This window comes from Pipra filicauda, unplaced genomic scaffold (genome assembly GCF_003945595.2).
Source record: "Pipra filicauda isolate LSUMZ 115617 unplaced genomic scaffold, ASM394559v2 scaffold183_size1465899_pilon, whole genome shotgun sequence".
Lineage (NCBI taxonomy): Eukaryota > Metazoa > Chordata > Aves > Passeriformes > Pipridae > Pipra > Pipra filicauda.
The window spans coordinates 205,702-218,712 of record NW_024104291.1 but is presented as its reverse complement, the minus strand read 5'-3'; the positions used below and the strand labels follow the sequence as shown (position 1 = coordinate 218,712).

At 45.6% G+C, this 13,011-nt stretch overlaps 1 protein-coding gene across 1 annotated transcript; it reads left to right on the top strand.

Moving 5' to 3' along the window:
- The first annotated feature begins 5,788 nt into the window (after positions 1–5,788).
- AICDA (activation induced cytidine deaminase) lies at positions 5,789–9,125 on the top strand. Its single transcript, XM_039380020.1, has 5 exons — positions 5,789–5,805; positions 7,522–7,669; positions 8,157–8,427; positions 8,608–8,723; positions 9,010–9,125. Exons 1-5 carry the CDS (start codon positions 5,789–5,791, stop codon positions 9,061–9,063), a joined length of 606 nt encoding a protein of 201 aa, XP_039235954.1. The 3' UTR covers positions 9,064–9,125.
- The last annotated feature ends 3,886 nt before the right edge of the window (positions 9,126–13,011 follow it).

Here is a 13,011-nt window from a genome sequence, read left to right as displayed (position 1 = left end):
ACACACAATAATGTATAATCTTAGTGCACACCCAGCAATCAGATGCCCATCAGTCTTGCAGCATGCAGCACTGCACTGTGCAGGGCTACAAATTTCATAAGCTTCCCCCCACCACCACCCCGCAGTGGCACTTCCCACACATCCTGAACTCCTGTCTTCTCTCCTTCCTGCTTTCCTCTCATAACTTGGGATCCCTGCTTTTGGCTAACTTACATGCAGCCTCAGTGACACTCCACAGGTTTTAGCCTTGTGTTTCCAAACCCCACCACCACATTGTCCCTTCCTGGTGATGTCCACCCCAGGTACATCCTCACATCAAATATCTCTGCAGTGCTGCATATTCTGCATCACAAAAGTCAGTGCTTTGTCATGCAACTGCTGAAATCTTCTCCCCAGGCATGGCGTCCACAGCTGCATCACAAGATGAGTCGGCAGCTCTAGGGACAAGGCCCTCTGCCCCATGTCCTAGACAGCAAACTGCCTCTACATCTAGTATGGAGGGGTTTTTTGCACCCAGGACTGGAGTAATAGGAATGCTGTGCCTGGCAAAGGTGTTTGAGCAAGTGTGTTACCTACGTGTTGGCTCTGTTTTCAAAATAGGGTGATGAACCTTTGTGGAGTGAACACAGTATAATGTGCATATAATAAATATGCACTTTATTGTAGTCTTACACTTAATATATGCTTATAATAAGTAAGAATATTTTATGTGCTTATAATAAATAAGTATATCAGCTTATTTATCTGCCTGTGCCTGGAACTGCAAGGAGCTCTACCACTCCCTGGCTCGAGGTCTCTGTGCAAGTCCGTGTCTGTGGTGCATCAGCACTTGTTGAGCAAAGAAAGTTTTTCTGCTTGAGGTTTTTGCTTGAGGCGAGGGGAAGCAGGTGTCTGCATTTCTTGTGTTCAGTGTAAAACCAACCAACTGATGATATTGGCGCTAGTTTCAAAAGGTGATTTCTGAGCAAAGGGTGAATGGAAAAAATAAATATGTATTTATAATGATACACACTAGCACATGACTTCCTGTTGATTAAACAAGCAACCTCTGCTCTGCTTTGGGGCTCAGTAATTACTTTTATTTATTCACTGCATTTTTGCTCTCTAATTTCTTAGCAGTTTGCTTTCTGAATCTTTCATAAAAGTAATAATGGTGTTCCTCCTCCCCCTTTACATCTGATCACTACTCTTCGGACAGCTATTACTTCTCTGTTCTCATTCCAAGACAAGGAATAAAGCCCTGAGCACAAGAAATCTGAAGGGATGCTAGGACATCCTTCTATGATCCTGATAAGCTGGAGCAGTGTCTCATAATAAATAACACTCCAAACACATCAGGACAGGGACCCTTTCTAACCTTCACTGCTAGCCTTTAACTGATCCGGACTTTGATCAGAAACAGTGATGGAGTCATCTTCAGTAAAATTGTTTCTCTCCCACCTCCAGTTCCCTCTCTAAATAGGTTTGCATTGAGCAGAAAGAAAAAGTGGAGTGATCAGTATCTCTCTTAGCTCCCAGCTAAAAGTGTCCCACTATATGTTAAAGATTTGGCAATTTATAACCAGGGAGGAAGCTGGACTAGCAACTAGATCAGGGATCAGCACCCTTTCCATGGTTTTGCAAAATACCTTTGTTTTTACTAGTACAGAGATGACATTTGCTAATGATCAGGGTCTTGCCTTGGCAAGAGAGTGCAGCTCCAGCTTCAGGCAGAACTGAGAGTCCCTCTGGAAATGGCCCCCTAGACTTGCTACAAGACACTAAAACACATCTACACCAACATGTTTCTTCTCTGGGGATTAGAGCTAGAGGCAGAGAATCAGTACCACTGATTTTGTGCACTTGCACCTTCCAAGTGAGGGAAGTGACTGGTCTAAACGAAGGCATTAGAAAGCCTACAGCAGTATTTAGACTTGAGAGCCCGGACACAAAGTAACATAAATGTATTTTATCTATTTGGTCATCTGTTCTTTCTTTTCTATCTCTGTGGAGAGCAAAGAAACTCTCAACATTTAAGGAAAAGAGTGTGTTTTAAACATGGAATAATGAATTCCACTTGCAGGAAGGACCAGAGAAAGGAGCTAGTTAAACGTATTATAAGACTTGACATGTTAAACCTTTAAGAAAATCATTTTGCACAAATTTAATTTATGGGGAAGACCAGGCTGGCTATGAAGATGTTTCTTGACTCCTTTCAGAGTAGAAAATGTTATCTAAAATTATCTGCAATCTTTTGGCTATGAAAATTGGGAGCCAGAACAAGAATAAAGCTGAAGTTATCTTAATTCATCAGATGAAATACAAACAGTTGTGATCTCTAAGCAGATTTTCCAGGGTGTATTGCTTTCTCTTTCCTTTCCTTTCCTTTCCTTTCCTTTCCTTTCCTTTCCTTTCCTTTCCTTTCCTTTCCTTTCCTTTCCTTTCCTTTCCTTTCCTTTCCTTTCCTTTCCTTTCCTTTCCTTTCCTTTCCTTTCCTTTCCTTTCCTTTTCTTTTTCTTTTATGTCCTGTGTAACAAATGTCCTCTTTGCATTATTAAAAGAAAAAACTAGTATTAAAGTGTGATGTGTTAGTCTGACCTAGGAGATTTGTCACCAGGTGCTACTATGGCAAAGGCTGAAAGGGGACAGCTGTTTCATTAGCAAGAGTGTCCTCTCAAACTCTATTAAGTAGGACAGGGATTCTTAAGGATTGCAGGCTCTTCTAGCTTAGGTCAAACACTAGGAGCCAGATCCTCAAACAGGGTAATTGCCACCACTCCTGAGACCAATACAGCTGCCAAAATGTGGATTTGTTGAGAGTGTGTCTAAGGAGTCGGACAGTCCAAGTCTGGAATTTCCAGGAGTGCTTCTCCTTGTCCTGAAATGCACCATGCCCGCCGCTCTCAAAGGCAAGTACTCTCCAAGTGCTGGGCTAGAGACTCTGCTCTATTCTGGCAACTCATCTCTCCTTTTCATGTTTTTGCATATACTGGTTTCATAAAGTCTTAGCGTGCTGAAAACCAGTAAAATTAATAAGGAAAGTAAATCAAGCAGAGAAAAAACTAAGAACTACCCTAGCGTGAGGTAAACAAAAGCCCTGTTTCTCAGCCGTGCCCCGCTTGAAGCAGAAACAAAGCAGAATGTCCCCTGGCTTCCTCCTTGGCACCCTGCCCAGCCAAAGCCACTGCCCCATCCCTTGGCTGTCCTGCAGCCCTGCAGAAGGAATGGATGCCAGGATAGGAGCAGAGCCTGGGTGGCAGAGAGTGGTGTTGGCGGAGAGAAGCGTGTGCATCCCGAATGTGATCCCAGCCGTGACAATGCACAACCGCACGCCTGCTGAGCACATCCATCAGTCAGAGGGTCCTGGCAGTCACCCTGCTGCTGGTAGATCTCTGGGCCAGTACCACCTGAAACAGCAGCGTTAGGGTCAGAGTTATTCCCCACTGGTCCTTTGTGTACAGCTTTGCAATGCAGGTTCACCACTGCTCCTGGCGTGTTGACACGGCTCAGTCACCCATGGCCATGTTCAGGTGCCAGGCATTGCCCATCAAACCTTAGGAGCTAGGTCCCTCTCACTCTCTGCAGCTTCGGTGTTGCCTCATGCTGCCAAGCAACTGCCAGGCCTTTCAGGGGGTCTTGAAGGAGAGGGGAAAGCCTGCCAACAATTTGGTGTTCCCTGAGCTCCTTCCAGCTTGGTGGTTGCAGGGCACTGCACAGAGCTGCCTCTGTGGTGGAGCAGGACAGGGTCATCATCTTCACTGCACAGCTGCATGATGTGAAGCCTGGAGGGATAGTGTGGTTTTGCCCACATTCACGTTAGTGGTACACAAAGTCTCAGACCCCCTTCTAACCACTAGACAATGTTTCCTGCCTTGTTATGCTATTGATATTATTTCAGAATAATTTTGCAGGCAGAGGGGGCCCAATAGGGAGTGCAGTGGGGGATGGCGACCAATGGGTGCTGAGCATCTTTCAGAACTGATGCCCCTTTGCATCTCAACACTTTGTTCTTCAGCTCCTGCAACTCCAGAGGCCTTTCTAACTCCTCCCTCAACCACACCCCGATGAAAGCAGGCAAGGGCTAGATAGGGGTGAATGGGGAGGGGACACATAGACCAGTCCACATTTCTGTACATCAGGTCAGAGGGCTGCACGGACAGAGCCTGCAAGACAACCTCCCTGTAATCCCATCACCTGAAAGAGACCCTGGCACTCATGGACAGGTAAGATGAGTGCCTCTGGTTTCTTGCTCATATAAGAGATGAGGGTCTTTCTTTTAGAATTAACTTGCTTTCTGTTTGGTGCTCACAATACTTTTCCCTTTCCCACCTGACTCATTGATTTAAAGCCCTGCTCCGTCCTGCTCTTGCACCTCGCATCTCTGTGTCTCTGTTGTCCTTTCTCTTTGACTCTCTGCCACCTGTACTCTTTTCCCTTTCTGTCATTTCTTTCTTGTGGCTATTCTCTGTTCCTTTCATTGTTTTTCTTTTCTAGAAACAAAGACTGATAACAGAAGGATGGTCAGATCCTATCTGTGGCTTAAGCACTTCAGTCCTCTACTTGCACTGCAATTACTCTGTGAGCTAATTATCACTTATTCTCCACAATTGCATACTATTCACACACTGGGGGGGGGGGGGGGCTTCACTCTAATCTGAAGAATCTTTATTTGAGAAGATCACTGTTCAGTCTGCTTCTTCAGTGCCCAGGTATAATCACAGCTCCTGTGTCCTTGCTGCTTTCCCTTGAGCTATGCTAGGAGTTGCATGTGTATCCAGCAGTTTATACCTAACTGCACATCTGCTCAGTTGCTCCCCACAACATCTGTTCATTCATTATTCTTCTTGTACCAGCCATATTCTGAAATCCTCCCTGGCAAAAAAACCCTGGGATGGTGAACTCCAGAGGAAAGAGAGAAAAAGAACTGATGTTAATGAATATTTCTAGTTGAGCAACTCTCTTCCGTGATTCAAAATTCTGTGATCCAAAATTGTCTTCACTTTGATCTGACACTGAAAAATGACCTAAGTGATCATCTTTTTTTTTTTTTTTTTTTTGTGGTTTGGCATCATTTCTTGTTCTTCACTCTTATTTGCATCCACATGTTGCTCTGCAGGGGCAAAACCATTGAATAGAGAAAAATAGAATGAAGTGAGAACAGGGACAATTAGAAGAAGAATCAGAAGCATTTTGAAAACAAATAGTTTTGCCCAAAACTACACCAAAAAAAAAAAAAAGGAAAGCCTGTTTTCCCTGATGTTTTTGATGTAATGAAATGCATTTTTCCATGTGGGTTTTAATGAAACATCAACATTAACGTAACTGTTTTTCACCTGGCTTACATGTTTCTTCAGCAAGTAATTATCTTGTGCACAGTGCCTCTGCTCTGTTTTCTGCAGTTGTGGCACACCTCAAGTAAGAGCTTTGCAAGCTTCTGGCCTATCACACCTGCTCATTTCCTGTGCAATTGTCCGGGCTATCCTTTCTGAACAACCTGAGGATAAGTCACCACCGAACAGGGGTCCCCTCTCCAGCATCTCTGTTATGGGTGACAGTCTTCTCCACATCCCTGCAATAACATATACCTAAGAGCTAGAAGCCTCTTGTCTTGATTGACAATTTTGTGAGGAGACCAATGTGTATGTATGTGTGTGTGCGTGTTGTGTGTGTTGTGTGTGTGTGTGTGTGTGTTAGGGAATATACACACATGTTCATTCATAAGTATTTGTACTTAAGAATGAGGGAAAGGCAGGGAAATAGAGTGAATCTAAGGTGGTAGGAAGTGGGGTTTTCTCGAAGTGGGAGAAAGATGATGAAGAACATACAGTGAGTATGGGAAACACACATGCAACGTGAACTGCCAGAGAAAGGGGTGATGAAATGGAGTGCGATCAGTTTGTGCTCTACTCCTGACACAACCTGCAAACCCAACAGAGCAGGACTGTGGCAGTGCTCACAGGACAGACCTCCAAGACTGCCTCAGACTGTTGTTTGGCTGAATGAAATGCTTAATAGGGATGCTTTGCCCTCTTGAGTGTGTGCAGGGCTCTGCACAGCCTTGTCTTCTCTATGGGCTTTCTCCTAACAGGATACACACTCCCATGTGATCTGCTTCTCCAGGAGCATATCTGTATAAAGAGTGGCATGACAGAATATGTGAGCTCCTGCTCTTTCTGAGTGAGCAGGACAGGTATTTTTGCACTGCAGGTGAGGGTGACAGTGGCAGGAAAGTGCAGGTCTCTTGCCTATCTGTGGGACAATCAGGGTCACAAGGGTGCCTGAGGGAAGAATGTGTCTCTGATGTGGGGTGAGGTGCAATAGGGAGTGTGACAGGAGAGCAAAGCACTCGCACTAGGTAACAAAATGCAAGAGGATGTGCATGACTATATGAATGAGCACCTGTGACACAGTGGCCAGGTGTGAGGGTGCACAAGGGACAGAAGCTCCTGGGCAGAAGCTCCTGGAGAAGCAGAGAGGATGCTTGTTAGCTGGAGATTAAGTACTCTGCAGTGATCAAATGTTATGGTGACACTGGCAAACAGAAGAAAGGTATAGACTCTCGGACTTAGACTCCCAGATTTAAATCCGTTTTAAATTCCTAACAAACCCAGATTCCCCTTTTCTCCACCTCACTGGAGACTTTCCAGAAAACCCAGCTGGGTATCTCTTAAACTTACCCCATCTCCCTACTGAACATCAACTTGTCAGAGGGAAAAGATGACAAAGGACATGATTATTTTTAACCTGTTCACTTCTGTTTTGCATTGCTGCGGGGGAGGTGAGCATCTCACCTCAGTGAACACAGCTGCCTATGTGCCTCCACTTGACACGGAGGCTGTTAGATATGGCTCATGACTACCTTACCCTCCCCAAGCTCCTGCTGCCTCTCCACCACAGGATCCCTGGGCACAGGAGCAGGCCCACACCAGTTTTGGTGTTTGACTAATGTGGAAATGGTACTTGTTTCTGGAGAGGTGTCAGCATGCCTACCCATTATGCATTCCATCCACTAGCATATGGCATCTTACCTGACCCCCTAACCCATAGCCCTGCACGATGCCCTGGACAATGCTTGGAAGATATTCAGCCCATACTTCTCTGAAGAGGTTTTAATTTGATCCATCTCTTTCCCCAGTGGTTTTTCAGGGTTTCATATAGCAAAAATAATATTTCTTGATGACTGTACTCTAGACCCTCTTAACTTCACAGGTCTTCTCAGGCACCTTCATCCTTCTCCCTCATTGGTGTCCATCTTCTGGATATTTTCAGATATTTTCACACTCTACTCAGCCATAGTTGCTGTTTGACTAATCACTACTAATTCACTTACTGTTTCCACTCACAAAGTCACTTGCTTCATCCCCACAGTCAGGTCTGCATCCTTTCCCTACCACATTTCATGCAAATTACTGACACTCTTCTCGTACTGAGAGGCCTGGATATGAGAAGGATATTTTTGGTGCTGAGCCCTGAACACAGGCATGGTAAACTGTTGGCTCCAGGGTGGGGCTAATGTAAATTCTTTCTGGCCTTCTGCTGCAGCCTCCTGATGAAAAGGAAACTCTTCCTCTACAACTTCAAGAACCTGCGCTGGGCCAAGGGCCGACGTGAAACCTACCTCTGCTATGTTGTAAAGCGCCGTGACAGTGCTACATCGTGCTCCCTGGACTTTGGATACCTGCGCAACCAGGTATGGGGAACATCCTGTCATCCTGTTCTTACATCCATACTGAGGTGCACGCAGCTCCAATTTACCTGGGGCAAAGGAAGGCTGTGACAGCAATGCAGGCACTGGTTCACGTGTCCACAAGTGTGGGTGCTGTACCAGTACACGCTGTTTGGGGGATGCAGCCTTCAGGTAAACCTCTGCTTTGTGCTACCCACCAAGTGTGTCACGAGGCAAGACATCCATACTCCCTCCTGCTTTACCTACTTTTCTGCTTAGCTCCCACATATTCCTCTTGTACATCCCTTCACATCAGTGTGCTCCTGTGCTTCTCTAGCCAATCTTCCACTTACGTACCACTGTGCCTTCTCCCCCTGTGCGCTGACCCTCGAACATGCCCCCCGCCGTGTTTCTCCTCCCCTCACACCCCATCCAGCTCACACCTCACCCCTCTTACACCCTTCTCCCTCCCCGCCACCTCACACCTTGCCCCTCTCCCTGTTTCATGAAGATGGGCTGTCACGTGGAGGTGCTCTTCCTGCGCTACATTGCAGCCTGGGACCTGGACCCCGGCCGCTGCTACCGTATCACCTGGTTCACATCCTGGAGCCCCTGTTATGACTGTGCCCAGCACGTGGCCAACTTCCTGCGCTCCTACCCCAACCTGACCCTGCGCATCTTCACGGCCCGCCTCTACTTCTGTGAGGACCGCAAGGCAGAGCCTGAGGGGCTGAGACGCCTGCACAAGGCGGGAGCACAAATTGCCATCATGACCTTCAAAGGTGAGATGCGCAGGCAAGAAAGAGATGATGGAGGTCTATGGGGGGTTAGGGAGACCCAGGAGGGTGGGAGAAGGCAGGACAAGGAACCACAGAAGATGATGCAGTGTGTGATGATTTAGTGATCCTAGGAGAGGTCAGTGTCCTCTTGAGCACCCTGTAACTTCCCTTTGCCTTGCACAGATTTCTTCTACTGCTGGAACACATTTGTGGAGAACAGGGAACAGACTTTCAAAGGCTGGGAAGGGCTGCATGAAAACTCTGTCCATCTCTCCAGGAAACTTCGACGGATCCTCCTGGTGAGTGCCAATTCTCCTTCTTCTGGTGCCTCTTCCCTCAGCTTATTCCTCTTTTTCTCACTACAGTTCCTCTCAGCTCTTACTGCCCATCCCTGATATTTCATTCATTTATTTGTCTTCATCTTCCATGTCCCTCATGCCTTTTTCCCCAACTTCATTCATCTCTCCTCTCCTCATTCTCTTCCTCTTCTGCCACCTCTCATCCCATCTCCTGCCATTCCTTCTCCATCTTCATAGGTTCCTGCTCACTTCACAACTGACCTAGCACTTATATTTTGTCCTGCAGCCACTGTACGAAGTAGATGATTTACGAGATGCCTTTAAAACTCTGGGACTTTGAAGTAAAAGTCATCAGCAACCAGGAGACTTCACAAACATTTGTTCTTTGATTTCCAACTCTCTCTCTTAGAACAAATCTTTCCCTTCTTCTCTCTTTACATCTCTCTTCCTTTCAGCTCTGTGTCTAGAGATAAGACTACCCTTACTTTTTAATTTCCAAGGAGAATTAGGCTGTCTTCTGAAGACACATTCCCGAGGATCACACCTTATCCATTGCTAGTTGGGAATAGCCAGGACTGCAGTTCCAGAGAGCAATTTGCCCTCCCTCAGTCCCTGCAGAGCTAATTCAGGTGGTCCACTAAATGTAGTTCTGATTTAGCCTTGCCCAAGTGGGAGCAGACAGCCTGCAAAGGCATTTGTATGGCTGTGTTCTCACTGGCACTGCACTGATCTACGCATTTCATGAGGGCTTCAGGGAGCATGTCTCTTGGCTCTTAGAGCTGCACTACACTGAGCTGCTCTGTGTCCTCCCCTCTGAAATGGTTTATTTGTCCTTCTGAATGTGGGTAGGAAGTTAAAAACCATCACCATTGAAGTGATATAGCCTATGTGCTAACAGCAAAGTTGGCCAGTTACTGGGAAGCGCAGCTGAGAGTATTGAAGTCAGTCCTGGACAGCCCGGGTAGCTCATCTTTCCTCACTGGAAGCCAGCAGGTTTTCCCATGAGAGTGAGTGAGAGCACCACTCCTCTCACTATGTGGAATACATTTCATCCCCTAAGCATTTCCATCTAGATCAGATGTGCAATATGCTCCCTCCCTAGCCAACTGTCCTCTGCTGGAGGCACCTTTACAGTCCCACAGTCTTCTGGTTTTTCACCTTTTACTGCCCGTAATGTGGCCAGCTGTCTAGTTGGTGACTGTACTGAGAGATGACCAGAAAAAACACATGGCTTAAGCAAAGCTCTATAGCCTGTAGACAGATATGTTCTGTAGCAGCAAAAATCAAACTATCCTCCTGCCTGGCAATCACTATGTTTCCACTAGGGGACCCCCTTAGCACCTGATCTGGTGGACAGTCTGTACAAGCTGAAGATAGCAGTTCTCAGCACATGACTGCTCACCACCTAAATTACAGATGGATTGTCCTCTGCAGTCTAACGTATTTAGGCTTTGCCAAGGCTAGTGTGTCCCACACTCTAGGTTTGCTCTGTCATTTCCTTTGTAATGGTTGCAAGTTCTCTACTCCATCCTGTTCCTCTTTCTGGGTAAGGCTGAAGGCTCCTGGGTTGCTCCTCAGAACACCTCTTCTGGTGACAGGCCAGCTGCAGGAGGACAGTGGAGAGCCCTGCTCCCACAGTGCCTTCTCCTGCTAGGAGAGGTCACAACTGGGTGCATCACAAGCTTCCTACAACTTCAGGCTCCTGAGGCACTCTCAGCTTGAGAAATTTCGACCAGGAATAGCAATGAGAGTTCTTTGCAAAGCATTAATTTGCAAACATGGTGTTGTATATTTGTTTGATATGGTGCATATTATTTATATAAATAAAGGTCTTACAAATGAGCATCTAATTTTGTCATTATTTTGGTACCATGTGAGTGAGGGAAGAAAAATTTGACCCAAAGGATTGACATGTCATCAGGGACAACCTGGCACTATCCTATTAAACTGTCTTTATTTTTTTACTTGTAATTTTGAATTGCCAACAATGTCACCCAGCAGATCAAGGCAGATAAAGTGTTCAGGTACTTTGGAATACCACCCAAAATCTGTGATGTAAATGCAAAAGTTGTTTGAGATGCTTCCTTCCTTGTTGGCAAGCCTATCGTCCCCATTCATTACTCGTAATTGACCTAAGTGGACACAGAATGCTGACCCAATATACTTCAAAAAACAGGAAGAGAAGTAGATACGTAAAAAGGATCTCTATCTTTCAACTTTCGATATTAGCCTGTACAACATTGTTGTCCTTCTCAGTGAAATTGTTGGAGAGCTACCAGCAAAAGTAGCATTTTTTAAAAGAGCAGTTTAGAAAATCCAGCAGCTGGCTTTTGCTTAAAGGCTGATTAACACTGAGTTGAAGATACTTGTTGAAACATGACAATTGGTGACACTGTGCAGTAGGAGAATAAATGCAATGAGCACATGCAGAGAAACACAAACTGCATTCAGAATACATCCTAGGTTTAGATTCTTCTGAATCTAAAGCAGATTAAATTCAGAGTGGACTGTTCAGCTAATCCATGTGATTCAGCTATAGGAATTTAGTTCTTCTGCGAGAGATTTTTTAACCACACTTTTTCTGTTCTCAAATACCACTTCATATTATTTGTTACAAGATATTCTTTAATTTGGCATTATAAAGTAATTAAACCTCAAATGCTTTAGGTGTCTATGCCAAGAATAACTCCCTGGGGGATGATTTTTATGTAGTATCATTATTTTTTCAACCTAAGGTATTTTACTTTCTTTGCAGACTGGGTATATAGTGAACATTTCACTAATGCTTATACACTTATCTTTACAGCCTATCCCCTATGGAGGTAGTGGCTGTGCTATTCTTGGTGTCTCCTTCCTGGGCAGAAAGTAACATCTCAAGAGGACTGTGGCAAATATACCTCAAGGCCCCAGTCACCCGAGGTGTGGGAAATGGGGGCTTGTGATTTCTGGGAGGAAGTTTCCTCCCCTGACTGTGGGGATGGGCCAGAGCAGAGGAATACGGTACTAGCCCCAGTCTTACTTGGTTCATCTGCCCACAGTTTGCAGTAATAAACAAGGCACAGGCATATCTGAATAGCTGCACAGGATTGGTTTTTGATAACACACTAAACAGGACAAGTGGGATGGGATGGCTATTGGTACAGCATGGGAAACTGGGCATGGCTGCCATCTCCTTGTACACAAGGGCGTCTGGCACCCCTTATGAGGGCATTGGCTGGAGGAATGTTGTTCCTAGCTGGAAACAGCTCCTGAAGCTCCTGAAGCTCTCAACAACACCCAGAACGTGCCCATTGAAGAGTAGGACACTGCATCATTCCCACAGCTGCACACAGCATTACTCCAGCTCAGTGCACAGTGCCCTTGGACTTTGCAACATAACAAACAGATAACCATGAAACAATGCAAAAACACACTCCAGACCCTTGTAAACACAAGCATGTCTTCCCCCCACTTGCTTTCTCTTTCTCTCCCATATGCTGATACTTGGAAGTCAGGATAGAAAGGGTCTTCAGGGTCATGGAGTCCAGTCCCCTGCTACTTGTCCCTTCAGGGGGGTTTCAGCCTGGATGTATTCATGTCCAGCATTGTCCTCTGGTTCGAGTAGTTTTTTCTCCTCTCCCTGGTGCTGACTCTTTAGTGTTCCTATGAGCAGAAATTTCATTGTTTAATCACATATGTACTAAATATTCGCAGAAATGGAAGTCAGATTTGATTCATAGAAGAAACATTGGAGGAATTTGGCAGAGAAGAGACCACTTGTTCAGACATAGCCAGTGATAATGAGCAGAGCCTCTGAAGGGGAAGGAGAAAGTGGGTTGCTGCAAGACCAGAGGTCAGAACAGAAGGGGAGGCACCAAAGGTTGGCAAGTATTTTGAAGGCTACCTTTGTTTTATAAATCTCTCATACATTTTTGTGATACACAGGTTTCCCCCCACGCTTTCAAACACGCATCAGATATAGCTAAAACTGCATTGTTGTTGCTGCTGTTGGCATTGTTACCATTAACCATCCCAGCTGAAGGACTGCTGGGGCTTTTAAAGGCATGGGGCTGATATTGAGAGAGGTAATCTTCCTGCCTACAAGGGGCTTGTCTCTTCACATGGGTGAATGCACCCAAGTTCCAGGGCAGGGAGGATGTTGATGTCTCCACGCTATAATGTTCTTATTAGCTCACAGTTAAGAACTATCCTACCCTACAAGTTGGCACAATGTTTATACCAGTCCAGAGGGACAGAAGAGAATGAGAGCAGACCAGCTGCCTTCTGTGGTTACCTTTATGGGCTAATA

Coding starts and splice junctions, on each gene's coding strand:
- AICDA (XM_039380020.1), top strand. Junction 7,670..8,156: donor TTGGATACCTGCGCAACCAG/GTATGGGGAACA, acceptor TGTTTCATGAAG/ATGGGCTGTCACGTGGAGGT. Junction 8,428..8,607: donor TGCCATCATGACCTTCAAAG/GTGAGATGCGCA, acceptor TGCCTTGCACAG/ATTTCTTCTACTGCTGGAAC.